Source organism: Hevea brasiliensis, chromosome 3 (assembly GCF_030052815.1).
Source record: "Hevea brasiliensis isolate MT/VB/25A 57/8 chromosome 3, ASM3005281v1, whole genome shotgun sequence".
NCBI classification, from domain to species: Eukaryota; Viridiplantae; Streptophyta; class Magnoliopsida; order Malpighiales; family Euphorbiaceae; genus Hevea; species Hevea brasiliensis.
The window spans coordinates 19,305,216-19,318,457 of NC_079495.1; the positions used below are offsets into that span (position 1 = coordinate 19,305,216).

Below are 13,242 nucleotides of genomic sequence, written 5' to 3' on the forward strand. Positions count from 1 at the left end.
AAGCTTCAATGCTCTGAGCTATAGCCATTGCTACTGCAGCATCTCCTAGTGCACCTAAGAATAAAGTTAGAAGAAAAATTTTATTTTATTATTTCTCCTCAAACAATAAAATAAGAAGAATTTGAGCCAAAATAGGAGTTAAAAGGACCTGATTGGAAAGAAATTTTTTTCAAATGTGGAATTGGACTTTCCCACATAATTCAGTTGCAATTCGTATCTACGGGTCATAAATAGATATGTTAACTTATACATAAAATATAAAAATGGCTAACCTAAATAAGACCCATTTAATTAATCTTGTTTAAATAGAATTAGAAAAAAATATTTCATAATTAATTTAATTTTTATTATATTAAAATTTTTAATTTTTAAATAATATAAAAAATAATGGGATTGTCAAAAACTAATTACAATAATTTGGTGTTATGATAATGAGTGATTAAATTTAATTAATTATTAAAAATTAATCTATTTTAAATAAAATAAAAATATCTTAATACCATTCACAATCACTAAAAACATTTAAATCCCAATTAATACCTATGGTAACAAAATCAAAATTTTAAAAATTCATAAGGCTTACTCTACCTAAAGCCTCTTCAATTAAAATAAGGATTGAGCAAGTCTATCACTTCAAAACAGCTTTTCTTATTAGCATGACAGAAAAATAAGCACGGCCAGTCCACTTCAATTTCATAACGACTGATGTAACGTGTTTCTGAGCTGTAAGTATCTAGACAGGTGGAATCAGAAAATTTTTATTGATGTTCAGTCATAATAAATCAATAAAAAAATATATTTAAAAGTATTCAATTTTTTTTAAATAGTATCTCATTCACGTGTCTTTTATTTAGATATTTTTAATATCATGAGCTATCAATTGATAATGTATATATATTTTCTGGTTATTAGTATTATTTGAATTCCTTATTTTAAAGATTTTATAGAAAATAAATGAGAATTTGAGAAAACAAAATTCAATAAGGATATTGATTGAAATAGTTTATAAATTGATGGCAGGTTAATGTGGCGAATCCGCAAGTATACGGGTCGTCTCAAGTAATAAAGTGATGAATCAAGTATCGTTCCCATGAGGATTTGCTATTTGAGTACCAAACTATGAATGAAGCAATTATTTGGGCTAATGATTAATGAATAAATGGTAAATGTAAATGAGCAAGGTAAATTGATTAATCTAATTGAAATGAGTAAAGAGCAAACAAATAAATTCTAGATCTAGTTTGTAATTAAACTAAATTAACAATGGGTAATTCAAATCAAAGTCTAATTATGTAAAAGTGATTCCAGAGTTTGGGGTTTATGCATAAATTAATTGGGATTTGTCTTGGGCATTTCAATTTTTAGGGAAAAATAGAGTTTGAAGGAAATTGATTCTAAATTCCTTTGATATCATTTTCAAGCAAACTAAAGTGTGTTCTAAAATAACCAAACATACTTTCGTATGTTATTTGATTACTTTAAAACCCATTAAGTTTTGTAACCAATTATTAATTCCTCTTAAAATCCTAGTTTATTTCTAAATCTAGGTGATTTTAAGTTCCAATCTTTGATTATCTATCAATGACTTTCACCTTTCGGTTCTTCAATCAAAGATTAACGCAATACCCAATGGGTACCAATATTAGGCAAGTAAATCAAGCACACAAGGAAGGAATCAAAACTCATATTTATGTAAAATAAGGAAATACCCAGTCCAAATTCACAAATTAATCTAAAACATATTTCCCAACTCTGAAATCTAAAGAGTTTACTCACTCATGATGGTATTTACAAGAACGATTGATGGAAAAGTAAAGAAAAACATGATAAGAGGACTAAAATAGAAAAAACCCAGGTAGAAGAACCCAAAACTCTGATTTCTGGAGCTCCAAAACTGGATACAGCAGCTCCTCCCTAGAAAAATGGCGTCTCCTCCTTTCTCTCTCTTAAATTTTCTTTCCTTTTTGTTTTTCTTTTTCCTTTCCTCTTGTGGCAAAAACTAGAAAATGATGAATTTATATCGTTCCAAAAAGTTGCCCTAAAAGTAAATAAGAACCAAGGAGTAGATAAGAAATGAGGTGTAAAATTATCCAAGTCAGCAGCATTATTCACGTTAGGCGACCGCTTAGGGTTGGCTTAACCCTGGCGACTTCTTAGCAAATTTCGGCTTTGGTCGACCGTTCGCTTAAGGTTAGCGGACCTTCAAAGAAATCTCGTGGACTTAGAGTAAAATAGACTTTTCTGCTCATGCTTGACTTGTGCTGTACCTTAAGCACTGCCGCTTTACCCTAAGCAGGATCTTAAGCAAAGTGTCAAGCAAATTTCGGCTAACTTGCTCTTTTAAAACTTGATTTCTTCAACTTTTCTCCATGCTTAAAGAATTCCAAATTTCTTCAAATCACTTCCTAATGCACTCATTGATCCTCGATTTGCCACAAAATCCTATCAAAAATAACAAAATTACAAAAATCAAATATAAAGTATCTAAAGTTAACAAATAAGCTAAAATAAAGCTAAAAACATAAAATATACTAAAATATAAGGGCAAAATGGATGCAAAACTACCCTAAAATGCCTATATGAAATGAGTGTAACAAATTCCCCCAAACTCAAATCTTTGCTTGTCCTTAAGCAAATTAAAAACAATTAATGTAATTTGGGGTACCTTACCTTAAATTTATGAAAATTACTTATCCAAACTCTCAAACTTACTTTTAGCCACCAACAAACCATATACCCACTTTCAAGATGCAAAGAATTCAATCCTTACCAAAGTTATCACCGCTTAGCCTTGGGTCAATTATCCATATCATCAAGCCCAAATCAATCAATCATAAAGAATAATCATGCCTAAATAGACTATAGGGTAATCCATAAACTAGAGTGTCTCAAATAATGATGGAAGTAAATGAATGTATTAGTGATATCACAATCCCATAGGCAATTCTCCTATTCCAATCTCCACTAATGTAGCAAAACACCATCAAAAGATCAAAAGGACTTTCAAGGGTTGTAATGGGGCTAAGAGGGTGATAATGTGGCTAACAAAAAAAGGATAAAGGTAACAAAATATGAGAATAATCAAATTATTAAAAGATCAAGACACAAATTTTTTTTTTTTTGAATCATTTGGGAGAAGGAACTTTACAACTATTCACCAATGACTACATAAATAACATTGACTTTGAATTATAATTGTCCCTTTCAATTCACCCCCAAACTCATTTCTTTGTGTACTTGGGTGGTGAATTACATACCATAATTGAATTTGCTAGTTTTTTTTTTTTTTTTTTTTTTTTTTTTTTTTTACTTTGAATCACTTCTCCCAACTAATTATTATTATTATTATTATTATTATTATTATTATTATTATTATTATTATTATTATAAGTGTATCTATCACTCAAAGAATTATTCTCATGGAGGGTAGGTAAGTGTTTGGGTTTATGACTAGGCATTAATGTGGGTTCCAAAGAAATAAGAGGGATAAATGTAGGCTCAAATTGGTTTCAAGGGGAAATTTTAAAGTGAGGTTGGCTAAGGCTAAAATATGAGTTTAAAATTCAAAGAATGCCTAGATCATTTTTTTTTCAAGTGTATGCTATGATTTCGCCTTGAAAGGATTAGAAAGATTGTTCTAGGATTGGTGAGACATCAATTAGCTACTTCTCACCCTAGAGTTTTCTCTAGGCACTCAAAGTCAATGCAATTGATTGGGTGGCCCTTGGCTAAGAAGATATAAACTAAAGCAAGAATCTAATAACTTTGCACCTATCTAGAACTTTCAATCCATCAAACCCTTCTAAAAGTAAGCTCAATTGCTCTTCAAAGCAACTCTCAATCCTCTAAGGACAAGGTAAAAAATTATTTTTATGATATGCATGATCCTAAAATGAATGCATAAATCAAATTAAAACTAAGTGTAATCTATATGAAAACTATATGCAAATGTATGTATATGAGTATAGACATGTGTGTGGTATATGTATAAGTGTATGGATTATCTATATATGGATGAATGAAATGCAATAAATGAATGAATGAAAATTTTAAAGAATTTTTTTTTTAAATTTTGCAAAAATTTTGCCCTCACCCCCAAACTCAAATGAAATATTATCCTCAATGTCTAAAATGAATGCAAAGATGGGCAAAATTGTGTGAACTAATCAATTAATGAAATATATACAATTGGGGATTAAATCAATATAAGCTCAAGTATTTCAAAATTAGCTCAAAATGATATTAACAATGAAGCTTTAGAGAGAAAAATGTGGAAAGGTATCCCAAATGTATGAATTTACACTGCTTAAGATGTTGCTTAACCTGTTGCGTAGGGTAAAGCGAAAGCATAAGCATTGGCATAAGCACTGGCAACATACCATAAGCATAAATAGTAAAAGGGTAAACTGTTACCTCCAAATGATGTGAAACATATGCGGCTCAAAGAAAATTGTGCAACTCATCAATGTCAGCAAAATTAGGATTGAAGAAAAGATAAAGTGCAAAAATAATGTGCAAGAAGATGAAAAAGTGTAAAGAAATAAGATCTAACAGCTAAATCAAGAATTAAACCAAAAAGCATTCATAGAATAACTATATCCATATCAGAAGATAAAATAAAATAAAGTAAACTAAAGGAAAGAAGTGTAAAGATAATTATAAAAACTAATTACCAAAGTATTACAACTATTACTAAAGTTTGAAAATTAAAATAAACAGATTACAAAATAAACCTAACACAGAAACTGAATTGAAAAACTAAAACTAGTACTAAACTATCGCTCTTGTTCAAGCTCCATCACAAGGCTTTGTTCTCGCATCGAGTCCGCTTGTGTCTTGCAGTTGGTTCATTGTGATCTGAAGCTTCAGAAGCATTTTTCAAATTTTCTATGAGGTCTTTCATTTCTTGAAGCATGTCTTGGCCCCAATGATATAAATTGTTATAAGATTGGGCCAATTTGTTGTAGAGCTCCAACATTTGAAGTTGTTGTCGCTTACATTTCTTTTAAGAGATGAAAATCTCTTTTAAGTTTCTTTTCTAGCAACTTCTTTTGGTTGACCTGCTGCTGACCTATGGTATCAATTTTGACTTCTAAGCTCTTCAAGGTAGCAAGGATATCTGTGGTGTCAGGTGAGGGAACAGATGGTTGGACAGTGAAACTTGCTATTTTGGATTCCAAGGATTTTAAGAGGGACAAAATATCTGCTGAAAACTGCGGGGCAGTGGTTGTTTGGGGTTCTGCTGGTGCAAAGGTAGTTGGGTCTGCAGCACCACTGGCTTCAGGATGCTACCGTAACAGAGCATAGGTATGTCCTACTTTCTCACAAACATCCATGTGTAGCAACATTGTGCTGTCTATATATGATTCACTGGATAATCAAGAGCTTATCTGAGACTAGCATCAAAGCTAATGAATTGGTTATGGCAGTTATATATCCTCCAAAGACTATACTACCTTTGGTATGCTTTGTGACAATTTGGTGCCAATGAGTAGCTAGGAAATGGGCTGTGCTCACTTGTTTTCTCTCCTTCATGCACCACAAGAAAAATAAATCTCCAGCACCCACAATGCTGTTACTGTGTCCCCTTCCTAAAACAGTGTAAGAGATGAATCTATGGAGGTATTTCAACACATGATCAACTATCCTAGAGGCTTTTGCAGTCCTCTGTCTATAATAACCCCCAAAAGGTGCAATGTCTTTCCAGAATTGAACAGGGTCATAGATAGTTTGTTGCCACTCAATATTTTTATAGCCCGAACCCTGAAAACCAAAAATTGCATTCATAGCATCCATGTCTAACTCCCTATCAATGCCAGCACATCGAAAATAGATCACATCCTTATGCTCAGGTACTGTTGGTTTGAAATTCAGCCTTAAGGAACTCAAAAATTCCAAGGTCAAATCCTTGTACACTGGTTCCCTAATCCTAGCAAATTTAGTCCAGTTGACAGCATCTAAATAGGCAAATACAGAGTCATAAATGCCTAATTCTTTTAAAATCTGCTCATCCATATATTTGTTTGCCAAAATAGGTTTAGAAGCTAAACTGTCATAAGCATTTTTCATATCCATGTCTTTAAAAGCCCAAGGTAATGGAGAAAGTACCTCCTCTATATCATTGGCAGATGACGCAGGTGCTGCTGGAGAGTTTAAGGGTGACTGAGATACAGGGGTTTGGACCGCTGGTGGTGGAATTTGCGAGGAGGACCTAGTTCTTTTGCTGACTGGTTCAGAGGAAGGTTGAGGTGGAGAGTTTAAGTCCAAAGGAACAGAGGGCGCTCCTTTTCTTTTTTCGACAGTGGTTTTCTTGGGTCTACCTGCAGCCTTTTTAGTTTTACCTTTAGATTTCGTTTGAGTTGGCGCAGGTTCAGGCATTGGTTCTGGGAACTGAGTTTCGAAAATGGGTGTTTCATTTTGTGGCTCAGTTTGTGGCGAGAGGGGGGTCGGCGGAATGAGAGTTGGTGTTTGGCCTTGGGGTAGTGGTGGTGATTGAGGTGGTGGTGATTGAGGTAGCGGCGGCGTTTGCGGTGGTGGTGATTGAGGTAGCGGCGGACTGGGACTGGGGTTAGGGTTTGTGGGTAGAGAAGATGGAGTACCCATTTTCGATTTGACAGAGTGTCAAAATCTTCTGGGTTTGGGTTTGTGGGTGGACCACATCTTGGTTCTCACCATTTAATGAAGAGAATAAACTCTTCAGCTTCCCTAAAAATGCTAGAAAAAATGGTGTGGGAAGGGAGTCGGTAGAATGAAAGTTATGGTTTATCGGGAGTTTGGGCGAGGGCTTCATAAAAATGGCGAAAGTTTTGGGCTTTTTAAAATGTGGGACAGACATCTGATAATTTGGGCCATGCTTGGGGTTAAGCATGGGGTTAAGCATAGGGTTAAGCATAATTTGCATAGGACTCTGCTTAATAAGCAACATCATCAGCAAGTTTCGACAGGTTTTGGGAAAAATTGTGATTTTACTCACCAAAAACAGTCCAAATGCTATGGAATGCTATCATGAACCTCAGCAATTACCAAATACACATTAATACCACAAAATTGAAAAATTTAAGCTCATTATCTCTCATAAACTTAGCAAGCATTGTAAATGTTCATTTAGCTTTTTGCAAGCATAGTTCAAAGTAGGCACCAATTGTGATTACCTTTTTGCAAACTTAATGAAATGGTCTCATTCCTAAACTTATACCAAAAGCAAATTTTCAGCAGCATTTGAGACAAGTTTTAGACATTCAAAAATTGCAGAAAAGGCATAGAAATTTACTTTTTAAGCAGCATGAACAGTAGCATGAACAGTAACAAAAATCTGCAGACTGCAAAAACTAGCAGCAATTCAAACAAAAACATGTAAATTTCTAACAGGTTACAAAACTATATATACACTAAAAGGTAAAACTTAACAAACACTATTTTTGCACTTTAATAAAGCTCACATCAGTCCTAAATATCAAAATTGATCCTCATTCAAGTTGTATTTCACAGAATTTACACAAGACACAAAATTAAACATGTGCTATCAAGTAGATTGCAATATCAACAATTTAGCACAAGTTTAAAGGTGTTACTATTCACAGGTACTGGATAAAGTGCAGAATTTTGCTTTATACTTGCTCCCTTTCAATTCTTTCTTTTTGCTACATATGTTAATTTGCCCAATCTTCATGAATGACCTACAAAAGATAAACAAATGTCACTTTTGAGTTTAATGAGGGTAAAAACTAAAAATGAAATGAAATGGAGAATTAATAAACTATAAAAGGATACGCTTGGGTTGCCTCCCAAGAAGCGCTTGTTTAAGGTCTTAAGCTTGACCTTCCACTCCAAATCACCTAAATATCCCTGATTGGAGAACCAAGCCATGAAACCTCTACAACCTTTTGTGTGGGTTCTCCAACAATATAATGCTTTAATCTCTGCCCATTAACTTTGAAAGTCCCTGAGGTTTCATTGCCTATCTCAACAGCTCCATAGGGGTATACCTTTATAACAGTGTAAGGCCCTGACCATCTTGACTTTAATTTTCCGGGAAATAACCTTAACCTAGAATTATATATGAGAACAACATCCCATTCCTGAAATTCTTTCCTCCTAATATGTTTATCATGCCATCTCTTAGTTCTTTCCTTGTAAAGCTTGGCATTTTCATAAGCATCCAATCTAAGTTCCTCAAGTTCATTTAGTTGCAGCATTCTTTTTTCTCCTGCAGTTTTTAAGTCAAAATTCAGTGTCCTTATGGCCCAATATGCTCTATGCTCCAACTCCAAAGGTAAATGACAAGCTTTCCCATAAACCAATCTAAATGGGGTAGTACTAATAGGAGTTTTAAAAGCTGTTCTATAGGCCCAAAGAGCATCATCTAACTTTAGTGACCAATCTCTCCTTGAACTATTCACTGTTTTCTCAAGAATTCTTTTCAACTCTCTATTTGAGATCTCCACTTGACCACTAGTTTGTGGATGGTAGGGTGTTGCAACCTTATGCTTTACTCCGTATTTTTGTAATAATCTTTCAAATTGATAGTTGCAAAAATGAGAACCTCCATCACTTATAATGGCACGTGGAGTTCCAAATCTTGTAAAAATGAACTTTTTAAGGAATTTAATCACAACTCTAACATCATTAGTTGGAGATGGTATAGCTTCAACCCATTTGCTCACATAATCTACTCCAACTAAAATGTATTTGTGTCCAAAGGATGATGGAAAAGGTCCCATGAAATCAATGCCCCACACATCAAATAGTTCCACTTCAATATATTTTGGAGGGGCATTTCATCTCTCTTCGAGATATTACCCATCCTTTGACACCTATCACATGCATTTACAAACTTTCTCACATCTTTAAACATGTGTGGCCAAAAGAACCCTGCTTGAAGAACTTTTTCTGCAGTCTTTGTCACACTCATATGACCCCCATAAAGTGAAGAATGGCAGTCTTTGATAACATTTCCTATCTCCTCATCAGCTAAACATCTTCTAATCAACCCATCTCCACATCTCTTGAACAAAAATGGCTCTTCCCAATCATAATCCTTCACATCAAAAAGAAATTTCTTCTTTTGCTGCCATGTTAAGTCAGGTGGAAGGATTCCACACAGTAGATAGTTCACAAAATCTGCATACCAAGGGGTTTTTGCATTCATGATTACTAACAGTTGCTCATCAGGAAAATAATCATCTATTGGGGGCTCTTTTCCCAAATTATCTCCTTGTTCTTGCCTCAATCTAGACAGATGATCTGCTACCACATTTTCTACTCCTTTCTTGTCTTTAATTTCCAAGTCAAACTCTTGAAGGAGTAGCACCCACCTTATCAATCTAGGTTTGGCCTCTTTTTTCTGAAGGAGATACTTGATAGCTGCATGATCCGTGTACACTATTACCTTAGACCCCACAAGATAGGACCTGAATTTATCTACTGCAAATACCACTGCCAAAAACTCTTTCTCTGTAGTAGAGTAATTTATTTGAGCATCATCTAAGGTTCTACTTGCATAGTATATTGCATACACCTTCTTATATCTCCTTTGTCCCAAAACAGCCCTAATGGCATAATCGCTAGCATCGCACCTTAACTCAAAAGGTAATGACCAATCGGGAGGCTGCATAATAGGAGCAGATATCAAAGCTTCCTTTATCCTGCAAAAAGCGTTCATACAATTAGTATCAAAATAGAATTCCACATCTTTACTCAATAAATTGGTAAGAGGTTTAGAAATCTTAGAGAAATCCTTGATGAATCTCCTGTAAAATCCAGCATGCCCCAAGAAACTCCTCACTCCCTTCACGGATGTTGGGGGTGGCATTTTCTCAATAATTTCTACCTTTGCTTTATCCACCTCAATACCCCTGTTTGACACAAGATGTCACAAAACAATCCCTTCTTGTACCATAAAATGGCACTTTTCCCAATTCAAAACTAAATTGAACTCTTCACATCTCTGTACTCTGTAAAACCTTAGATAAGTTAGATAAGCATTCATCGAAAGATTTACTATACACAGAAAAATCATCCATGAACACTTCCATAATACCCTCAATCATGTCAGAAAATATGGACATCATACATCTTTGAAATGTAGCAGGGGCATTACATAGTCCAAATGGCATCCTTCGATATGCAAAGGTACCATAAGGACATGTGAAGGTAGTTTTATCCTGATCATCTGGGTGAATAGGGATCTGAAAGAACCCTGAATAGCCATCCAAATAGCAAAAATAAGAATGATGAGCTAGTCTCTCAAGCATTTGATCTATAAATGGTAATGGAAAATGGCCATTTCTAGTTGCATTATTCAATTTCCTATAGTCTATACACATTCTCCATCCAGTTACAGTCCTTGTAGGTATTAGTTCATCATTTTCATTTTTCACTACTGTGATGCCCCCTTTCTTGGGTACAACATGAACTGGACTTACCCAATTGCTGTCAGAAACAGGGTAAATGATACCTGCATCAAGCAATTTCAAGATTTCCTTTTTCACAACCTCTTTCATATTTGGATTCAATCTCCTCTGTGACTCTCGAGAGGCTTTATGATTATTTTCCAACAAAATTCTATGCATGCACACAGAAGGATGTATTCCTTTAATATCATCAATGGTATAACCAATTATCCTTCTATGCTTTCTAAGAACTCTTAATAATTTTTCAACTTCACAATCATTCAATTTAGCACTAACAATTACAGGATATGTAGAATTTTGACCTAGAAAAGCATACCTGAGATTTGTTGGAAGAGGTTTCAACTCTACATTCGGTGCTTCACTTTTTTCAAGCTTTGATGAAGTTGTATCTTGCTTCAAATCCCCAATCTTTTCAATATCAGCCATAGGCAAAGGTGGATTTCCTTCCAAAATTGTAGCATATTCTGCAGCTTCTTCAATCTCATCCCCTTTTTTGATGTTATGAACTAAACAAGCTTCTAAGGGATCTTTAGGATGTTGCTTTTTAAGCACTTCTCTGACCTCTTCATCTATCACATCAATTCTCAAGCATGAATTTGAATCATCTTTCTTTTTCATTGCTTGAAACAAATTAAATTCAACTTTCTCTTCCCCAACTTCTAATGTAAGCCTCCCATTTTTAACATCAATCACAGCTCCAGCAGTAGCAAGGAAAGGTCTACCAAGAATAATAGGAATGTGTACATCCTCCTCCATCTCCAATGCCACAAAATCCACTGGTATGAAAAATTTTCCAACTTTCAGAGGAACATTCTCAATTACCCCAATTGGAAATTTAATAGACCTATCTGCTAACTGTAGTGAAATGGTAGTAGGCTTCATTTCTCCAATCTTCACTTTCTCATAGATAGACAATGGCATTAGACTAACACTGGCTCCAAGATCACATAAAGCCTTATCTATACCGATATCCCCAATGTGACATGGTATAGAAAAGCTTCCAGGATCTTTTAGTTTGGGTGGAAGCTTATTTTGCAAAATAGCACTGCTTTCTTCTGTGAGAGCTACGGTCTCAAATTCCTCTAATTTCTTCTTGTTAGATAAAATTTCCTTCAAAAATTTAGCATATGAAGGCATTTGTGCTAAGGCATCAGTGAAAGGAATAGTCACATGCAAAGACTTCAATACTTGTAAAAACTTTCCAAATTGTTTATCCAATTTTGCTTTCTGGAACCTTTGTGGGAATGGTAAAGGTGGCATGTAGGCTTTAGGTGCAACATATTTAGGTTCTTCCTCTTTGCTTTCCCTCTCCTTACTTCCCTTTTCTTCCACTGAATTTTCTTTCTCAGCTTCAATTCTAACTTCAGCTTCAGTTTGTTCATCTCCTTCTCTGTTTTCTCTTCTTTAATTTTCTCTTCAATCTTTTTATCTCCATTCTCTAATATTTTTCCACTCCTCAATGTAATAGCCTTGCAATGCTCCCTTGAATTTTCTGGCTGGCTAGGGAGCTTCCCAAATGCTTTGTTATTTGAAGAGTTAGCTTGTTGAGCTATTTGATTCTCTAACATCTTGTTGTGTGTTGCCATTTAATCCACTTTAGATGCTAATTGAGAAATCATTTCTTGTTGACTTTGATGGCTCACAAGTAGAGTCTCAATCATAGCTTCTAATCTAGCTGTCTTGTCTGGTTGTGCTTGTTGTGGTAGAGGTGGAGCAGGTGCATTTTGAAGTTTAGAAATTCCAGGTGGAGGACCTCTATTCTGCTAAAAATTCTGATGTTGTTGATACCCAGAAGGTTGCTGAAAATTTTGATTTTGTCCTTTTCTACCTCCCCAAGAGAAATTGTGATGGTTTCTCCATGCTGGATCATAAGTTGCAGAAAATGAGTTACCACCTGGTCTTTGATTATAGTTCCCCACATAATTCACTTGCTCACTTGAAAAATCTTGATTAAGTGCAAAAAAATCTGCTGCACAATTGACATTTGCAGCTCCAACTTCTACTGAATTACTAGAACCTCCAGCTGAAGAATCTACTTTCATGCTTAGCTTGTCCATCTTCCTTGTCAAAGCATCAAACTTAGCATTAATCATATTCATGGCATCAAGCTCAAACATACCAGCTGGTTTCTTGATCTCATTCCTCTCACAACTCCATTGGTAGTTGTTATAAGCAATTTTTTGAAGAGCAGAAAAAGCTTCTTCTTGATTTTCCATAAGATCACCTCCCGAAGATGCATCAATTGTACTTCTAATAGCTGATGAAACTCCATTGTAAAAGTGTTGAACAAGCATCCACTTAGGAATCCCATGATGTGGACATCTCCTTTGCAAATCCTTGTACCTCTCCCATGCTTCATACAAGCTCTCATCATCTCTAGGTTTGAAAGAAGTCAGCTCATTTCTTAGTTTAGCTGTCTTGCTTGGTGGAAAATATTGAGCTAAAAATGCTTGAGAAAGTTCTTCCCATGTTGTGATAGAACCCGGTGGTAAAGAATGTAACCACTCTCTAGCTCGGTCCTTAAGAGAAAAAGGAAATAATCTGAGTCAAATTGCATCATCAAAAACTCCATTTATTTTCAACATATCACTGATCTCCAGAAAGTGTGCTAGATGCACATGTGGACTTTCACTTGGATTTCCTCCAAATTGTGATTGTTGTACCATTTGACAGAGTGCAGGCTTCAGTTCAAAATTATTAGCTTCTACTCTTGGTCTTGTGATACTTGGTATGAAATCCCCAATGTTAGGATAGGCATGATCCTTCACAGAGCGGTTGTTATTGTTGTTGGCCATTTCTTCTTGTAATTGCTCTTGCTCTTGTGCTCTTT

At 34.9% G+C, this 13,242-nt stretch overlaps 1 protein-coding gene and 1 non-coding gene across 2 annotated transcripts; one reads left to right on the forward strand and one right to left on the reverse strand.

Annotated features, from left to right (window-relative positions):
- Positions 1–5,923: 5,923 nt before the first annotated feature.
- LOC131178340 (proline-rich receptor-like protein kinase PERK2) lies at positions 5,924–6,603 on the reverse strand. Its single transcript, XM_058143298.1, has 2 exons — positions 6,109–6,603; positions 5,924–5,929 (listed from the first exon to the last, which is right to left on the reverse strand). The coding sequence occupies exons 1-2, from the start codon at positions 6,601–6,603 to the stop codon at positions 5,924–5,926; spliced, it is 501 nt and encodes a 166-aa protein (XP_057999281.1).
- Positions 6,604–12,716: 6,113 nt separating this feature from the next.
- Positions 12,717–12,823, forward strand: LOC131179013 (small nucleolar RNA R71). The gene has a single exon (XR_009148020.1). It is a non-coding gene; the product is annotated as a small nucleolar RNA R71 (small nucleolar RNA).
- Positions 12,824–13,242: the final 419 nt, after the last annotated feature.